The following is a 17041-nucleotide window of genomic DNA, read 5'->3' as shown; positions in this document are numbered from 1 at the left end:
CCCTGTGCTCATCACCCTCCCAAGATGTCACCGTGCAGCACACAGATGGCCTGAACAGTTTGGGGAGCAGACTCTCCTCATTTGTATCAAGGCAAATAGGCTTTGAAATGACTGAACTGCTACAGCAATAGTGACAGGGGATCTTTTTTCGTTTAGTTCATTCTTAGGCTTGGTTCCTTCAGTCTGAGCTCGAGGTTTTGGCACGTGCGGGGGAATCCTCAGCACATTTGCACGTCCCCGGTGGCGTCCTGACTGCGGTTTTGCTCTGAACTGTGGTTTTGTGTCATGGTTTGTCCACGATAGTCACTTGGAAGGGGCTATTGGCTCTCTATGGGGAAACCTCTTGTTCATTAAAGAGTTTATCAGTTGAAGAAGTCACCGGGGCGGAAAGAATTACTTCTGCCCTGCGGAAAATCCCTGTCGTTTATTTTGCGAGCTAAAGGTCAGCTTGGCAATGTCCCCTATTTAGATAAAACATGAAACCTTCCCTTTCTGCTGTAAACCCGCGCCTGCTGGATCACTTCGGGGTATTTCAGCCTGATTGTAGGAGGGAGCAGTGGATTGGGGGACCCCGGTGTTCCTTGGGGTCTGTGCTAATTTGAGGCTTTGTTTGCGGGCAGGAATTGCATTTAATGAGCTCACGGGGGGCAGCAGCAATGCATCGAATACAAGAGCCTGAGATTACTGCAGCTGCCATCGCTGACACGGTGTGGCACAGCCCAAAATTCTAGTCAGGCTAAAATCAAATTAAAGTCTCTCAGCGTGATATTTTAGGAGGCGGACCAAAAAAAATAAGAAGGAGACGGAAAAAGAAAAACCCAAAACAAAAAAGCCCCCCACAGAGTTCATCTGGTGGATGGAGTTACATTAAGCGCATGGAAATTAAAGGCTTTTCATAGAGATCTTCAGTATAATTTGATGGAAGACTTTAATTATTTCAAAGTGCCTAAGAAAAGGAGCTCGGAAAGATTTCGGGAGGGGATGAGCTCTCATAAAAATATCTCTGTTCGCGAGCAGTTTGAGCGTGCTGTTGGGCTGAAAGGCGGCTGTCAGCTCGGAAAGAGGGATTTGGAAGCGCGGTGCCCCCCTTGCTCCCCAGGGAGCCGTCCCTGGCCGGGCGGCAGTCGTCCCGTCGCAGGAGGCTCCAGCAGCTCTTCATCAGGCTCCACGAGGCACGCGGCGCCAAGAGGGCTCCTGGCCGTTCACGTGAGGCCGGCGAGCCGGGCTTGATTTGGATCCTCCTGCCATTATGGACGGGAGAGCCAGAAAGAGCATCTCCCAGCGCCCTGGGGAGACGGGCCATTGAAGTCATAATGCTCAAGTTGTCACTCGTCCAATTCTTGCTTGGACAGGCCAGGAATTAATGGGTCTTTGTCTCATCTCCAGGTTAACATAAATTCAAGTATCTGGAGACCGTCCATTCTTTCCCTGTGACTTGGATGCTCTTCCCCTGCTCATTTTTAGGCAGAAATGTGGCCCCTTCAAGCTCGGAACGCTCAGATTTTTCAACCTTTTGTGCAGCCCCTAATGAGCAGGTCGTGCTGCCAGGAGATGTCTCGCAGGGTGGCACATCTGAGGCTGTTCAGGGGCCACCCAACACTTCACTAATAGGAAATTACGCACCGTTTGTTGCTGAGGGTGTTTTTTAATTCGATGTGTCGACCGATGGTTCTTCACTGCATTTTCTCTGGAAGGAGGAGTCAGTGCTGCGCGCTTGGCCCGGCTCCTGCGTGGTGTCACTGCAGAACTTTGGGCTGTGCCATTGACCATTTCTGCCTCATCGTACCCATTTCTACCCGGCCTCCTCCCACATCGCTCTCCTACGCTCTGCGGGTGCTTGCAGGTGAAATTCGAGTCCCTGGTGTGTCCCTGCAGACCAGCGGCTGAAATCCAGGTGTGAAATGGCCTTTCTGCTCGGGGGAGATCACTGAGCACACAGAGCGGTGCTGGGTGCAGACAGGGACCATTCGGATAACACAAAGCGACTGAGGTGGCGGCGGTTGGTTTTGGTTTTAATTTAAGGGTTTATTTCCCCACACCAGGCTGTCCATGTTCTGTTAGTGACAGCATCTGCACGCCGGGGTCACCGTCCCACTGCGCTATTTGAGGTTTAAGTGGTGGCATTTGAGGGGGGTGGCGCAGAAAATGACCCCTACTGTTAGTGATGGAACTTCTGGAGGGGACAATGGGCTGGGGAACGGCTCGGGGTTGGAGGTCTGATGAGCGACCGCCTTCATCCACCTCCAAAATGCTCAGCGTTATGTGTCCCCTTGGGTATCTGTCCCTCTCCCACCAGCAGTCCTTTTGGAAAGGGGTGGTGTGGGGTACAGTGTTAACAGCTTTTCTGGTGGGGACACGGGGAGATGCCATTTGACAGCAGTTAGCAACCGATGGCTGCTGGGCAGCTGAGCGCTTGGACGCCTGCTGGGCTCAAAACCGGTTCCAAATGACTTGTGCTGAATCACAGCCGCTCAAAATTCCCTCTGCTTGGAGTGTATCTGAGCTGAAGCGAATCCCAGAGGGTGGGGAGAGAAAGCCCGAGCGGTTCCTGCAAGCTGGGGAGCTAGGGCAGCCTGGTTTGTGCCTCGTGGCTGAATTCAGTAAGCTCTAATTGATGATTTTCCCTATATGCAGGGCATGCACAACATCTTTCCCTTGTGGATTCCTCGGTGCCTGGTGGGATTTGAGCTCGACTCGCAGTCCTTCCCTCCGCGGGGAAATCTTCTCTCCTGCTAGACTGTTATTTCATGAAACTCATAGGAACCAATAGTTTTGTGAGTCTGCATCCCCATGAAATTTGATTAGAAACTGCCCGTCATACCCCAGGTTGATTAAGGGTGGGCACATCAATAGGAATTGAAACCATAGCTGTGTAAACTCGTTTTATCTGGTGTTAAGACAAAGCTGGAAGTGTCTAGATCAGAAAGAGCAAATTCGGGGCATCAGATGTCCGAGTCATCTGACCGGAATCTGGGCTCAGAGACAACAGCTACATTAGAACATGGTGCTGGATTCTGGATGGATTATAGGTCAAGATGCAAACATTCAGGCTGGTTAATGAGGACAATTTATGCCCGTAGCTGGAAGGGAGTGATATGATCAGGGTTTTCAGAGCGCCCAGCGTGGGCATAACTTAGTCCCTTTGTACTCTCCTCATTTAACTGGAATTGATGTTAAGCCGGTGATGAGAACAACTGAAAAGCCAACTACGGGAAGGGTTGTTCTTGCTCAGTTTGGAAATGGGTTCTCGCTGATGAGGATGGGCGCTCTGGGAGCAGTTTTGTGGATGCTGCTACATCAGGAGCACAGGCAGCCTGATGATAGCGAACTTGGAGCAGCAGCAAGGCAAGGCGGTCAGGATGGATTTGTTCTGTGCACAGATCTGGTTTTCACACTGAGGAACCAGCCTGAGCGTTATGCTTTGTTAATGAAGCCAATTGAGCTTTGCTTGCTTCCTATCAAACCCCCGAATAAAATCCACAAGCGTGGTGCCATTCGTCTGCTCCTGTCACCCTGCGGATAGGAAGGGAATTCGTGTGCTCAGGTGAGAGTGTTGGTGTTAAACACATAGGTTTCTGGTCTGGAATATTTTTGTTTGTGTATCATTTACCACAATCAGGATTAAAGGCTTACATTGTGCAAACTATTGCCTTCAAAATGCAACATCGCTTATCAGTTTGGGCTTAGGTTCTGCCTTCTTGTGCAAGACTATCTGTTGCTATAAGTCATTCCATTCCTCTTTGTATGTGGTGGCTGAGTGCAGCTCTATGTTGCGTGTATGTTCATCTCTTAACTCCTGTGTTTTCCTTGCATACCTTGAGTTTTGCAGGTTTCCTTGTTCTCTTGTGCAGACTTTTCTCTTCTGTCTGCTGAGGGAGTGCGGTCTGGATGAGCGGGGAGTGAGGTGACTGCGAACTGGCTGAAGGGAAGAAGCCAGAGAGTCGTGGTCAATGGGCAGAGTCCAGTTGAGGCCTGTACCCAGTGCAGTGCCTCAGGGGCAGTGCTGGGGCCGGTGTTATTCAATATATTCATCGGTGATCTGGACGAGGGAATAGAGTGACTGTCAGCAAGTTTGCTGGTGACACCAAGCTGGGAGGAGTGGTGACACTGGAAGCTGTGCTGCCATCAGAGACCTGGACAGGCTGGAGAGCTGGGCAGGGAAACATTTAATGAAATAGAACAAGGGCAAGTGTAGAGTCTTGAATCTGGGCAGGAACAGCCCCAGGTTCAGTGTAAGTTGGGGAATGACCTATTAGAGAGCAGCGTAGGGGAAAGGGAGCTGGGGGTCCTGGGGACAGCAGGGTGACCATGAGCCAGCACTGGGCCCTTGTGGCCAGGAAGCCAATGGTACCTGGGGTGGGTTAGAAGGGGGTGGTCAGTAGGTCAGAGAGGTTCTCCTGCCCCTCTGCTCTGCCCTGGGGAGACCACACCTGGAATCTTGTGTCCAGCTGTGGCCCCTCAGTTCCAGCAGGACAGGGAACTGCTGGAGAGAGTCCAGCGCAGCCACCAAGATGCTGGAGGGAGTGGAGCATCTCCCGTGTGAGGAAAGGCTGAGGGAGCTGGGGCTCTGGAGCTGGACAAGAGGAGACTGAGGGGGGACTCATTCCTGGGGATCAAGATGGAAAGGGGGAGTGTCAGGAGGATGGAGCCAGGCTCTTGTGGTGACAACCAGTGACAGGACAAGGGGCAATGGGTGCAAACTGGAACACAGGAGGTTCCAGTGAAAGAGGAGAAGCAACTTGTTGGGGTGAGGGTGGCAGAGCCTGGCCCAGGCTGCCCAGGGGGTTGTGGAGTCTCCTTCTGTGCAGACATTCCAACCCGCCTGGACACCTTCCTGTGTAACCTCATCTGGGTGTTCCTGCTCCATGGGGGGACTGCACTGGGTGAGCTTTCCAGGGCCCTTCAACCCCTCACATTCTGGGATTCTGTGATTCTGTGATTCTGTCTGCTCTCAAGCCCATCACCCCTGTGCTTTCTAATGCATATTCTTAAATCTGTCCTCTTTCCCTCCTTCTCAAATGCATGGACATTAGATGCATAGACAGTCTTCCAAATAAAATTCTTGCTCCATTAAAATACACAGACCAAATCTTATAAACATCACCTTCAGCCCTTCACAAATTACCTTCTCAAAGTGCAGGCTTTTTGAGCTTGGATGTATCAAAATGTTCTTTGTGTGATAGATGAGAGATTAATCTATTTATTTCACTTACACTTTTGGCAGCTATAAAAAGAAGCAAAACCGGCTTTTTGGCCATAAACCACTTCTTGCAGGTTGATTTGGTAGAGGCTTCTTTGTTTTCCTTTCTTTTCCCTCTTGAATCTGCCAGAGCCTTTAAGTGAAATAAATAGATTAATCTTCTTTCTGTAGCTCGGAGATCAGGTTGATGCATTTAAGAGCTTTTTCTCCCCCCTGGACTCCTGGATGTGTTCACAGATCTGATTCATATTTTAGAACTTCCTCCATGTGTAAAGAGACTCAGTGGTAGCAGCAATTCCTCACTACCAGCGAATGCGGGTTAGCGTTTGTTGGATTGCTTTTCTTCTGAAAGACCTGAACATTTTCCATCCAAGTGTTTCCTGGATCCAAACTGGCGTGGTCAGCAGGACAAGGGCAGTGATCCTTCCCCTGTGCTCTGCATTGGGGAGGCCACACCTGCAGTGTTGTGTTCAGTTCTGGGCCCCTCAGGTCAGGAAAGAGATTGAAGTGCTGGAGCGGGTGCAGAGAAGAGCAACAAGACTGGGGAAGGGACTGGAACACAAGCCCTATGGGGAGAGGCTGAGGGAGCTGGGCTTGTTTAGTCTGGAGAAGAGGAGGCTTAGAGCTGAGCTCAGCACTCTCTAGAACTACCTGAAGGGCAGTTCTAGCCAGGTGGGGATTGGGCTCTTCTCCCAGGCATCAGCAATAGGACAAGGGGCCATGGGCTTCAACTCTGCCAGGGGAAATTGAGGCTGGAGATGAGAAAGCAATTCTTTGCAGAGAGAGTGGTCAGGATTGGAATGGCTGCCCAGGGAGGTGCTGGACTCACCGGCCCTGGAGGTTTGTAAACTGAGACTGGACATGGCACTTAGTGCCATGATCTAGTGAATGGACTGGAGTTGGACCAAGGGTTGGACTGGATGATCTCTGAGGGCTTTTCCAACCCAGGCCATTCTGTGATTCTGTTTTGATAAAAGGAAATTTTGCGGGAAAATATCAGTCTTTGTGTATGGGTTTCTTAAAGCAGTTGGTTCTGAGCACATTGTAAAGCTGGGGTCCTGGGTATTGTTTTTTCAAAAGCGTTGATTTTACACTTGCTCACACTCTTCAGTCTTATTTTAATCTTGGTTCTTTCCACCCCATAAACACCAACCAAGAGAAAAGAGGGTCTGGGCCGAGCTTGTGCCAACCACCTTGTTTCAAGGGACAGTTTGATTTGGGGCTGTACGTGCCCTGCAGTGAAATGAAGTGTCAATCTTCCTAGAACACTTACAGCTTCAATGCAAACTTTTATTACAAATAAAACTTGTAAATGCACACAGGACTTTTCTCAACGTGACCTCCAGGGCTTGTTTCCACCTGAAGTTGATCTTGCTCCATTCATTTGACTGGAGGCATCATAAGGTGTCTTACTGTTGCAGCTCTGAATCGACACAGATTCTCATTTCTGGAGCTTCCTGCTGCTGGGACGTGGTGTGTGAGAACTGGGAAGAGCTGCCCTGTATCTTAACAGGCAACGGCGCTTTGAACCACGAATGCTGGTTCAGAATTGTTTGAGCTTCCTTGCCTCACCTGTGGTGTTTACATAGAGTCTTCGTGCTCCTTACGTGTCCCGTGTGAGGATTCTGGGTTGGACCAGATGATCTCCAGAGCTTCTTTCAACCCCATTCTGTGACCGGTGAACTTCTTTGCATTGTGTTTCCAATTTGCTGTGGGACGGGAGTGTTGCAGGTGGGTCCCCAGTTTCATACAGTGGCTTGTCCATGGTTCATGTGTTTGCGTTGGGTTTTATTGGAACAGAACTGACATTTCAAAGCTCCATTATAAACTGTTTCTTAATGGAAGACAATTGTCGGTTTAAAGGCTTTCTCTTTTTCCTGGTCAAGCTTTTTATGAAGCCAAGGCTCTGTTTGTATTTATTTGAGGTCTCTTTGCACACGGGCAGTTGTTGAGCAATGGAGATGCTGCTCGCCTTGGGGATTCCCTTGTATCCTCCTCCCCGAAAACAGGCACTGGTCCTTGGCCTCATATTGTACATAGTCCCAACGTGGGGCTTGAAAGCGTTAAAATTTGGCACTAAAAAGGGGTAAAATGCGGAGATTTTTGGTGTTCAGTTTTCTTGGTATGGCGCCAGCTCAAAGGGTCGAGATACAGGTCTGTGTGCTTCGGGCATGACCTTGTAGTATTGAAGCAGATTGAAAGACGTTGGTTTGAAGGTGCTGTGGTGTGAGTTGTATCAGCTCTACCGTGCGTTGTGCGGTACCTTATTTGTGCTGGGTGTATTTCACTCATAGGTTTGTGCATCTTATTACATCTGGAAACCGGACGATGGTGATGACTTCACTGTGTGCTTTGGCACTGGTTTATTTCATTATACTGCAGCTGATAATGAATCTATACTCGTTACTGTTGTATTTAGAGAAAGCTCCGGTAGAGATTAAAGAGAAGCACAGCTACGTGTTTGCTAATTAGACGAGCGAATCTATAGAAAAGCTGACTAATGATACCTTTTCTTTTCTTAGGACAGATTACAGATGTTTTGAGCACTTTGAACGTCCTTGGAGCTTTGATCGTGCTTTGTTGGTATTGTCGGGTTTGCCCAACATGTGTCAGTTCGTGCTAGCGATAAGAGAGATGGGGGTAAATAGGAGGGTTAAAATAGGAGGTTAAATAGGAGGAGAAACAGCTGGTTTTACACCGAGACTTTTGCGAGTGCTGGCTATGGGGAGGTAAACAACGCTCTTCTTGCTGCTCTTTTAGATGATTCACAGTCAAACCTGGCCAGAAACTTTATGCAAGGTAAACGGTAATTATCATTGTCATTGCGCTTAAAATGGTTAAGAGATAGAGGGGATGCCGTGACATACAGCCCCTAGATCGGAGGAGCGTGTTTAGCGGCAGCTTGCTGTCCTCAGCTGGAAGAAAAGCTGCTGTTCTCCTTCCACCTACAGGCACTCCCCTTCTCCCGGCCTTGTCGTGATTTTGCCTTTAAGATAACAGCTTCAAGCCAATTAAGAGCGTCTGAAGTGGGTAGAGCAGACGTCGCAGTGTGAGACCACAGTGCTGTTAACTGCTATTGTTTGTTAATAAAAATAAATTGTGGGCACCAGGGAGGGAGAAAATCCCATATGATCTCAGCTTTCCCTTTTCACTGTGTTTTTTTTCCCAGTGGGAAGTGGATTGTCGCAGCCACGGAGGCTTTTGGCAGATGGCGTCAGGTGGGTTGTGTTGGGGTGGTTTGGGGGGTTGCTGTTCCTGTAGTGCCCCAGCATGTGTGCCCACATCTCCTTGGCTCGGCGGCTCTGAGTGCGGTGTAAATCAGGGTAAACCATCGCTGATGAGCCTCGACACTGGGCTTTCAATGGGCAAAGCTGGTGTTTTGTTGCTTCTGCTGCTGGCAACAGTGACTTCTGGCACAGAGGATGGGGCAGATGAAGGCAGCGTCCTCTTTGCTGTGCCATGGGGCTCGTCCATCCTGGAGAGTTGGGCGAGGAAAAATTTAATGAAATAGAACAAGGGCAAGTGTAGAGTCTTGAATCTGGGAAGGAACAACCCCAGGTTCAGTGTAAGTTGGGAATGACCTATTAGAGAGCAGTGTAGGGGAAAGGGACCTGGGGGTCCTGGGGACAGCAGGGTGACCATGAGCCAGCACTGGGCCCTTGTGGCCAGGAAGCCAATGGTACCTGGGGTGGGTTAGAAGGGGGTGGTCAGTAGGTCAGAGAGGTTCTCCTGCCCCTCTGCTCTGCCCTGGGGAGACCACACCTGGAATCTTGTGTCCAGCTGTGGCCCCTCAGTTCCAGCAGGACAGGGAACTGCTGCAGAGAGTCCAGCGCAGCCACCAAGATGCTGGAGGGAGTGGAGCATCTCCCGTGTGAGGAAAGGCTGAGGGAGCTGGGGCTCTGGAGCTGGACAAGAGGAGACTGAGGGGGGACTCATTCCTGGGGATCAAGATGGAAAGGGGGAGTGTCAGGAGGATGGAGCCAGGCTCTTGTGGGGATCAACATTCAATATCACCATTCCAACCCGCCTGGACACCTTCCTGTGTAACCTCATCTGGGTGTTCCTGCTCCATGGGGGGATTGCACTGCATGAGCTTTCCAGGGCCCTTCCAGCCCCTGACACTCTGTGTTTCTGTGATCCCTGGTCCCTGCTGCAGAATCAGGTGGTTCTGCTGGACAGGGTGACACTGAACAGCCCCGTCAGATGGTCCTGGCGTTTTGGAGTGTTTTGCTTGTCACTCTGTGTGCACAGCTCATGTTACGTGCCTCGGTGTCTGTTCTCTCTACAGCCATAGGATTTAATTGCTGTGTTGTTTGAAGGCTTTGCTGTGCTTCGCAGTGGCTGGTGAAGCAGGACAGACAGACAGGGATCAGCAGTGTGCACACTGGATCCTTTTCTGTGCCCAAAGGGCTTTACCAGGGTGTTTGTACTGGCAACATTGCCTAGCAGAGAAACAGCTTAAACTCCTTCCTAGAATAAGCTGCCCCAACAAATGAGTTCTAATGCTATCAAGCTGATGTCTGTAATGGGACTTTAGTAAGCGTGGCTCCGAGGGGCAGGTGGGGTGTTCGCACTCCTAATTCACTTGGCTGTGCCAATAAAGCTTTCGAGTGTTGGCGGATGCTGGGGGCTGGTGGGTGGTGTGACAGGGCTGCGGAGGAGCCGATAATTGAACGGACGTGTCCTGAAACTGTAACTGCCCAAGTCTCCGTGTGTGCACAGGTCTGGGGTTGATAATGCTGGGGAAAAGCTGCCTTTGAGATAGCCGAGCCTGTGTGCAGCTCGGGTGAGGAGTTAGGATGGGTACATATTGCTTTTATCTCCAGGCAGCGATAGGAACAGTTGACCAGGCTTTGCTAATGCTGGTGAGGATTGAGAGAGGGGAGACAAGAGAGAACTCGGGATTGCGGAGAAAGTTAAAGACAATAATCCACAGGAATGAGAAATGTCAGGAATACATTTGTCCTTCTGCTTGGCTGCCTCCAGAGTTCTTTTCTCCTTGAAGTTTCTTGCTTCTCTTTCTGGAAGTCACGAAGGGGGAAGGGAAAAAAAGAAAAAAGAGAGAGATAAAAGAACACTGCTGGGAGAATGAAAAAATCCATTTTATATATCAGCTGAGCCGTGTTTATCGCTAATATCACCTCCTCTCCAATATCACCCACTAACGGAGTGACCCTCTGGAGCTTTAGCATCGCGGGGGCGCCATGGGGAGTGGAAGGTGCTTTTATCCCCGACACCTGGAGAAGGGAGATACGGCCGGTCTGTCACCCCACACGAGTTCATCCCTGGTGGGGATGTGGGCTGAGCCAGCACTGGGCCCTTGTGGCCAGGAAGCCAATGGTACCTGGGGTGGGTTAGAAGGGGGTGGTCAGTAGGTCAGAGAGGTTCTCCTGCCCCTCTGCTCTGCCCTGGGGAGACCACACCTGGAATCTTGTGTCCAGTTGTGGCCCCTCAGTTCCAGCAGGACAGGGAACTGCTGGAGAGAGTCCAGCGCAGCCACCAAGATGCTGGAGGGAGTGGAGCATCTCCCGTGTGAGGAAAGGCTGAGGGAGCTGGGGCTCTGGAGCTGGACAAGAGGAGACTGAGGGGGGACTCATTGCTGGGGATCAAGATGGAAAGCGGGAGTGTCAGGAGGATGGAGCCATTTTATATATCAGCTGAGCCGTGTTTATCACTAATATCACCTCCTCTCCCATATCACCCACTAACGGAGTGACCCTCCGGAGCTTTAGCATCGCGGGGGCGCCATGGGGAGTGGAAGGTGCTTTTATCCCCGACACCTGGAGAAGGGAGATACGGCCGGTCTGTCACCCCACACGAGTTCATCCCTGGCCGGACAGTGCGAGAAGAGCACAGGCTTGGTGGCTGAATGTGGATCAGGCTCTTTAATGCTGATGAAATCTAAAAGGAGATGTGGTTTTTATAGGAACATAGAAATTGCTAGACTGGAACAGAACTGTGGTTCATGTTGGTAAGCGTCCTTTTTAGTACTGGCTGCTTCCAGAAGCCCCAAGGGCTGATTCTTGTAACCCTCAAACGTGGGGTTTACCCACTGAAGGGTTTACATGCCATCCCAAAGCTTATTTTCTCTTTAAAAAAATACTACTACCATTGTAATTCCAGCTATTAATTCTCTTCATAAATGCCTGATCCTTCTCTCAATCTTCCCGAGGTTCTGACTGCAACAATACCTCGTGGTAATGATTTACCCATGCTAATTACGCATTTTGCAGAGGAAAACATATTGTTGGTAGCTTGAAACGGAGTGATTTTTCAGTTTAATGGAACTTACATCTCTGTATCCCTGGGGCAGGCTTGTAATTTAGTTCCTCCCCTCGCCCCGAGACAAACAGGCGCTTTCTCAACCCAGCACCCGTCACCTGTTGAGATGTTTTTCGGGTTTCTTCCCTCTTGTCAGCTCCATTGAAACTTGAGCCTCTCTGCAGATGAAGATTTGCAAAGGCAACGCTCCCTTTGCTTGCCGAAAGAATGAAAAAGGCTCTGCTAAGTTGTTTGTTGATATTTCCTGACAGTTCTTCCGAATTGCTCGCTGCTCTGCAGCTGTTAGATTTGTTGCCTCAGCTGTGAGGATTACTCGAGCTTTGCTTGAGCTGCGTTTTCTCACCATTCATCAAGCTTCTGGTGATGCACGGAAAGATCCATCAACACCAAAGCCACCTCCAAATTCACAGTTGGGTGCGAGTCTGCCTCCCGATCGCCTGGAGAAGAGTGAAGTCGCTGCCAGTTTTAAAGGGTGGTTGTGGTTCTCGGCGAGCTCGCAGACGATGGTTTTGCAGCAGAAGCGAACGGAGGTTGCGTCAGGACGAAGCAAATGAGGTTTTTGGGAGCCTGGTCCTGCTCGGTGCAGCTGGAGATGCTGCGATGTGTGTCGCTGGGATGCAGCCCGTGCTGGGGCCAGATGTGCAGGACAGATGTGGAAGCACATTTTGCATTGCGGTGGCGTCTTTGCTATTTCTATTCACGCCTCCAGCGTACCTGGGTGTCTTGAGCATCCTCGGGCAGAGGGAACAAGGGGCAGAGAGGAGAAGTGGCTGCTGTTCAGCTGTATCTTGGCTATTGTGGCAGCTTCAGGAGAGTTTTATTCTGTGATTTAACTTTTTTGCTGTATCGTCTAAGAATTCTTCTGCAAAAGTCTCAGGATATCAGGAGGATGTGGTGGTAGCAATGAAGAGCAGTACTATCTCACACGCTCATTAAAAATGTATAAGTAGTTTCAGAAGCAAGTTGCTTCCTCTGAGAAGCAAATCGTCCATAATTCCGCTTGGTATTTAGAGACTTTTATCTCCAGAGAGAACTCTAAACTGTTTAGTATAGTCTTGATTTATTTTATTCTCTTGAATTTTCAGGGCTGAAGATGAAAAAGAGCTTAACAGGAAAAGAATTACAGGCTTGTGCTGTGCAGAGAGAAGGCAGGGACAAGCCATTCAGCAATTCACGTACCACCCCGAAGTACCTGCGTACCCACTCCTTTGGGGCAACCGATTCATACTGCGTTATAAACATCTGTCCATCAATCAGACTTGCGATCATAGCACAAGAACCATTAATGCAGTAGCTGTAAATGTACAGGCCGACAAAACTTCTCATTTCCTTGGTGGAAAAGATTGGCTTTGATTTATTTGCAGCAAGCTGTGCTGAGGGTGAATTAGGACAAGACACCTTCACGTGCACAAGAATTAGTGCAAGTTGCTAAATACCCTTGTTCTCCTGAATTCTAAGGCTTTCTGCTTTGTGTCGCATGAATAAGAATGTCATTTTCCTTCCCTCCCTGCATGGAATTTCGGGCTGCGCTGGCGTCGATACCCCAGTCGTACGTGCGATTCGTTACTGCACCTGGGCAGAAAGGATGTTTTATGGCTTCTCGGGGGGAGATGAGGGAGAGACAGATGCACCTTGCAGCTGTAAGGAAGCAAAAGCTGCTGGGAGGATGGCCAGCTCAGCAAGGCAAAAATCACTTTGCAATGGAGCTGAACTGTGGTTACTACCCTTTTGTGCCTGAATTTCCAGAGTAGGAACTTGTGGACGGGGGGTGACAAGAGCCACGAGGCCTTTTGTTTCTTTGAGAGCAGAAACCCTGATGTTCAGCTGGGAATAAAAACCCTCTTTCTCTTTTCTCTTCCATCCTACACGTTGAATTCCAATGCCTGTTCCCGCTGCTGGGTGGCACAGGTTGTTGGTGGGGAATTGTCCTTGTGTTGCACTCCCTGGGTGTTTTACAAGCACCTCCATCAACCAGATGCTCTATGGGCACGGCTTGTAGTAACCTGTGTGTTTCTGCAGTTTGCTGAACCCCAAGGTGTATTTCTATTGCTGACAGCTGCTCCGTGGCTCCGTGCTCAAAAATCAAAGTGCTGGGAAGCCTTTCTTAGCAGTGGTTAATGCGTTAGGTGAACACAGTATCCCTCTGTGCTCCATGTTCTAGGTAATTACAGCCCTGCCGCTCACGCCGCGGAGCACAGTGGGTGCCTGGTGTTTATTATTTAGCCTCGCTGCTCGCTCTAAGCTGGTGATGCAAAGGCAGCTGCTTCTCTGGGGTTCTCATAATCCACCAAACCAGGCTGCAAACAGCAGAGGTGGCCTCGAGGTCTGTCCCTCGGAGTCGAAAGTCACAGGACTACTAGTTTTCGCATGGGGATCCTATCACGCTCTGACAGAGGCGGGGCAGGCGTTTCCCTCCACCGCTTTGGCTGGAATTTGACATGACTTAAAAATCCGTGTCAGATAACATTAGGTGGACGTGGCTGATGTGGATGAGAAGCACACGTTGGTGGAGGAGGAGGCTGGTGTCACCAGAAGAGCCTGGCTCCATCCTCCTGACACTCCCCCTTTCCATCTTGATCCCCAGGAATGAGTCCCCCCTCAGTCTCCTCTTGTCCAGCTCCAGAGCCCCAGCTCCCTCAGCCTTTCCTCACACGGGAGATGCTCCACTCCCTCCAGCATCTTGGTGGCTGCGCTGGACTCTCTGCAGCAGTTCCCTGTCCTGCTGGAACTGAGGGGCCACAGCTGGACACAATATTCCAGGTGTGGTCTCCCCAGGGCAGAGCAGAGGGGCAGGAGAACCTCTCTGACCTACTGACCACCCCCTTCTAACCCACCCCAGGTACCATTGGCTTCCTGGCCACAAGGGCCCAGTGCTGGCTCAGCCCACAGCACCCGGGATTCCCAGCTGGTCTCCCATCCAAGTACTGACCGGGCCTGACCCTGCTTAGCTTCCGAGATCAGACGAGATCAGGTGTTCTCAGGGTCCTATGGCAGGATATATATTATATGTATATACATACATGTATGTGTATATATATACACATTGGGGCTCCATAAGGCCTGGAGGTGCCCCCGGCTCTTTTTTTGGGGCTCCATAAGGCCTGGAGGTGACCCTGGCTCCTTTTTGGGGCTCCATAAGGCCTGGAGGTGCCCCCGGCTCCTTTTTGGGGCTCCATAAGGCCTGGAGGTGCCCCCCGCTCCTTTTTGGGGCTCCATAAGGCCTGGAGGTGCCTCCGGCTCCTTTTTGGGGCTCCATAAGGCCTGGAGGTGCCTCCGGCTCCTTTTTGGGGCTCCATAAGGCCTGGAGGTGCCCCCGGCTCCATCTCTGGCTCTGCAGGAAGGGCTTTAAGGGGGTGTGTGTGCCTGTGGTGCTGCAGGCGCGGTTCCCCAGCCTGGGCTGTAATGCCGGTGTGAGTAAATTTGATGCGATCCCGCTGTTTTGTCAATAACTTGGAAAGTTTAGAAATAACTGCTTCAAAGTGCTCAAATGATATGTTACTCCACAGTCTGCCTCTGCCGCTGCCAGCGCTCCTAAGTAACCAATTTACCATGTGCTTAACCTTATAGGGCTTTTCCTCCCTAGGAATTACTCTGTAACTCCCGCTAAAAAAGAGGTAGAATTGCCATTGCCCTTCTCAGAGCTGGCTGATGATTTCCAGATGGATTTTGGCAGCTTTTGCTGTTTAAAAACGTGTTGAGCGCAGAGCCCCTGAAATATGGTTGTTCTTCACATGTCCAGCTGATATTTAAGTGTGGGGTCCCGCGGTTTTCTTGAACTGCCTTTGTTTCTATGTCCACATCTCAGTGTTTCTTCCACCTCCCTTCCCTGTCTGTGTAAATAGGGGATAACCCTAGGGGAGGGCTGAAATGGCACGAGTCTAAATGTAATAAAAACCCAGCTGGATTTAAACCTTGCAATTAGAAAGCTGCATCTTTCTCAGACAAAACTCACGGTAAAGACTTTGCCTGCGTCAGGAGTTTGGTGTTTGGCCCAAGAATTAGACAAATGGAATCACGTGAGAAAGTTTGCCAGCAAACTGGAGAAGGGAGAGGTAAGGTAATAGATGAAATACTCAAAGTCAGTGTTTAAGGACATTGCTGAATGTGGAGACAAAATTATCAACTTGAGGGACAACCATTTCTTCTAGAAAGTAAAGTGTACCTTCTACGTAGCTGTTTAAAATGGTATTTATAAAAGAATTGTTTAATTGTGCTGTGAGAATCTGCTGTGGGACAGCCAGTGCCAGTATCACAGAACCCCAGAGTGTCAGGGGTCGAAAGGGCCCTGGAAAGCTCATCCAGTGCAATCCCCCCATGGAGCAGGAACACCCAGATGAGGTTACACAGGAAGGTGTCCAGGCGGGTTGGAATGTCTGCACAGAAGGAGACTCCACAACCCCCTGGGCAGCCTGGGCCAGGCTCTGCCACCCTCACCCCAACAAGTTGCTTCTCCTCTTTCACTGGAACCTCCTGTGTTCCAGTTTGCACCCATTGCCCCTTGTCCTGTCACTGGTTGTCACCACAAGAGCCTGGCTCCATCCTCCTGACACTCCCCCTTTCCATCTTGATCCCCAGGAATGAGTCCCCCCTCAGTCTCCTCTTGTCCAGCTCCAGAGCCCCAGCTCCCTCAGCCTTTCCTCACACGGGAGATGCTCCACTCCCTCCAGCATCTTGGTGGCTGCGCTGGACTCTCTCCAGCAGTTCCCTGTCCTGCTGGAACTGAGGGGCCACAGCTGGACACAAGATTCCAGGTGTGGTCTCCCCAGGGCAGAGTATCTGTTGGGTCTGTGGATTCTCCATAGTGATTACTCTTCATATTGATGGTGTTTGGGCTTTCAAAGAGTGTTGGGAGCGGTGTTGCCTTGTAAGAGGAGAAATGAAATGGTCTGGTCGTGGTCTGATCCTGAATCCTCTTATACATGATGGGACAGAAGGGGTGGTGGCTGTCACTGGGGTACAAATAATTGCAGTGCAATAATCAGTTTCTAGATTGGCAGCTGAAGTGACTCTGTCTCCAGCTCCCATCCCTCAAATTATGGTTCGGTATGAAAACGTTTTGTCCTGTCCTAAAAGCAGCAGTCGGTATTACACGCTGCTTCAAGTAGAAACGGGAGGGGAAAAAGAAAAGAAATTAGAGATGTGACTCAATCTTGATTTCCACTTGTTTTTGTGGAAATGCTAAAAATGCCAAGATGAAATATTTGGACTTTTCCTTGTGTTTCTTTTCCATATTTTTTTTTTTTTGTTAGGAGCTCTTTGCCCAGTTTGACTTCGATTCCTGAATAATTCAGAGCCTGTAAATAGCTTCCTCCTCCATCGGTAAATAGACTCTTTGTCCCCAGCGCTTGGCAAGCGGGCCGCGGTGTCATCCTGCTGCTGCGGAGCGGAGACGCTCACGTGCTGCGTGTTTTCTCTCCGCAGAGTTATGTCATGCCCAGACCACCAAAGGGCTCCATGAGGATTTATAGAAGATGCCCCGTGTCTTGGCGCCTCTGGTGCTCGTTCTGCTGTGGCTGATGAAGATCGCAGCCAGCCCCCATTCCCTGAGGATCGGTGAGT

At 50.2% G+C, this 17041-nt stretch overlaps 1 protein-coding gene and 1 pseudogene across 8 annotated transcripts in view; one reads left to right on the top strand and one right to left on the bottom strand.

Annotated features, from left to right (window-relative positions):
- GRIK4 (glutamate ionotropic receptor kainate type subunit 4) overlaps positions 1-17041 on the top strand; it is a 193314-nt gene that overhangs the window by 43506 nt on the left and 132767 nt on the right. For 4 of the 8 annotated variants that reach the window (XR_010467842.1, XM_065040011.1, XM_065040017.1 and 1 more), the window contains exon 2: positions 16904-17035. Coding sequence is in view for 7 of the 8 variants with exons in the window: in XM_065040011.1 (XP_064896083.1) it covers positions 16954-17035 (82 nt within the window). In the remaining variant the exon portion in view is untranslated. 8 annotated transcript variants of the gene reach the window in all.
- Positions 14363-14481, bottom strand: LOC135576307 (5S ribosomal RNA; annotated as a pseudogene).

This window comes from Columba livia, chromosome 24 (genome assembly GCF_036013475.1).
Source record: "Columba livia isolate bColLiv1 breed racing homer chromosome 24, bColLiv1.pat.W.v2, whole genome shotgun sequence".
NCBI lineage: Eukaryota > Metazoa > Chordata > Aves > Columbiformes > Columbidae > Columba > Columba livia.
This window is presented reverse-complemented; position numbering and strand designations above follow the sequence as displayed.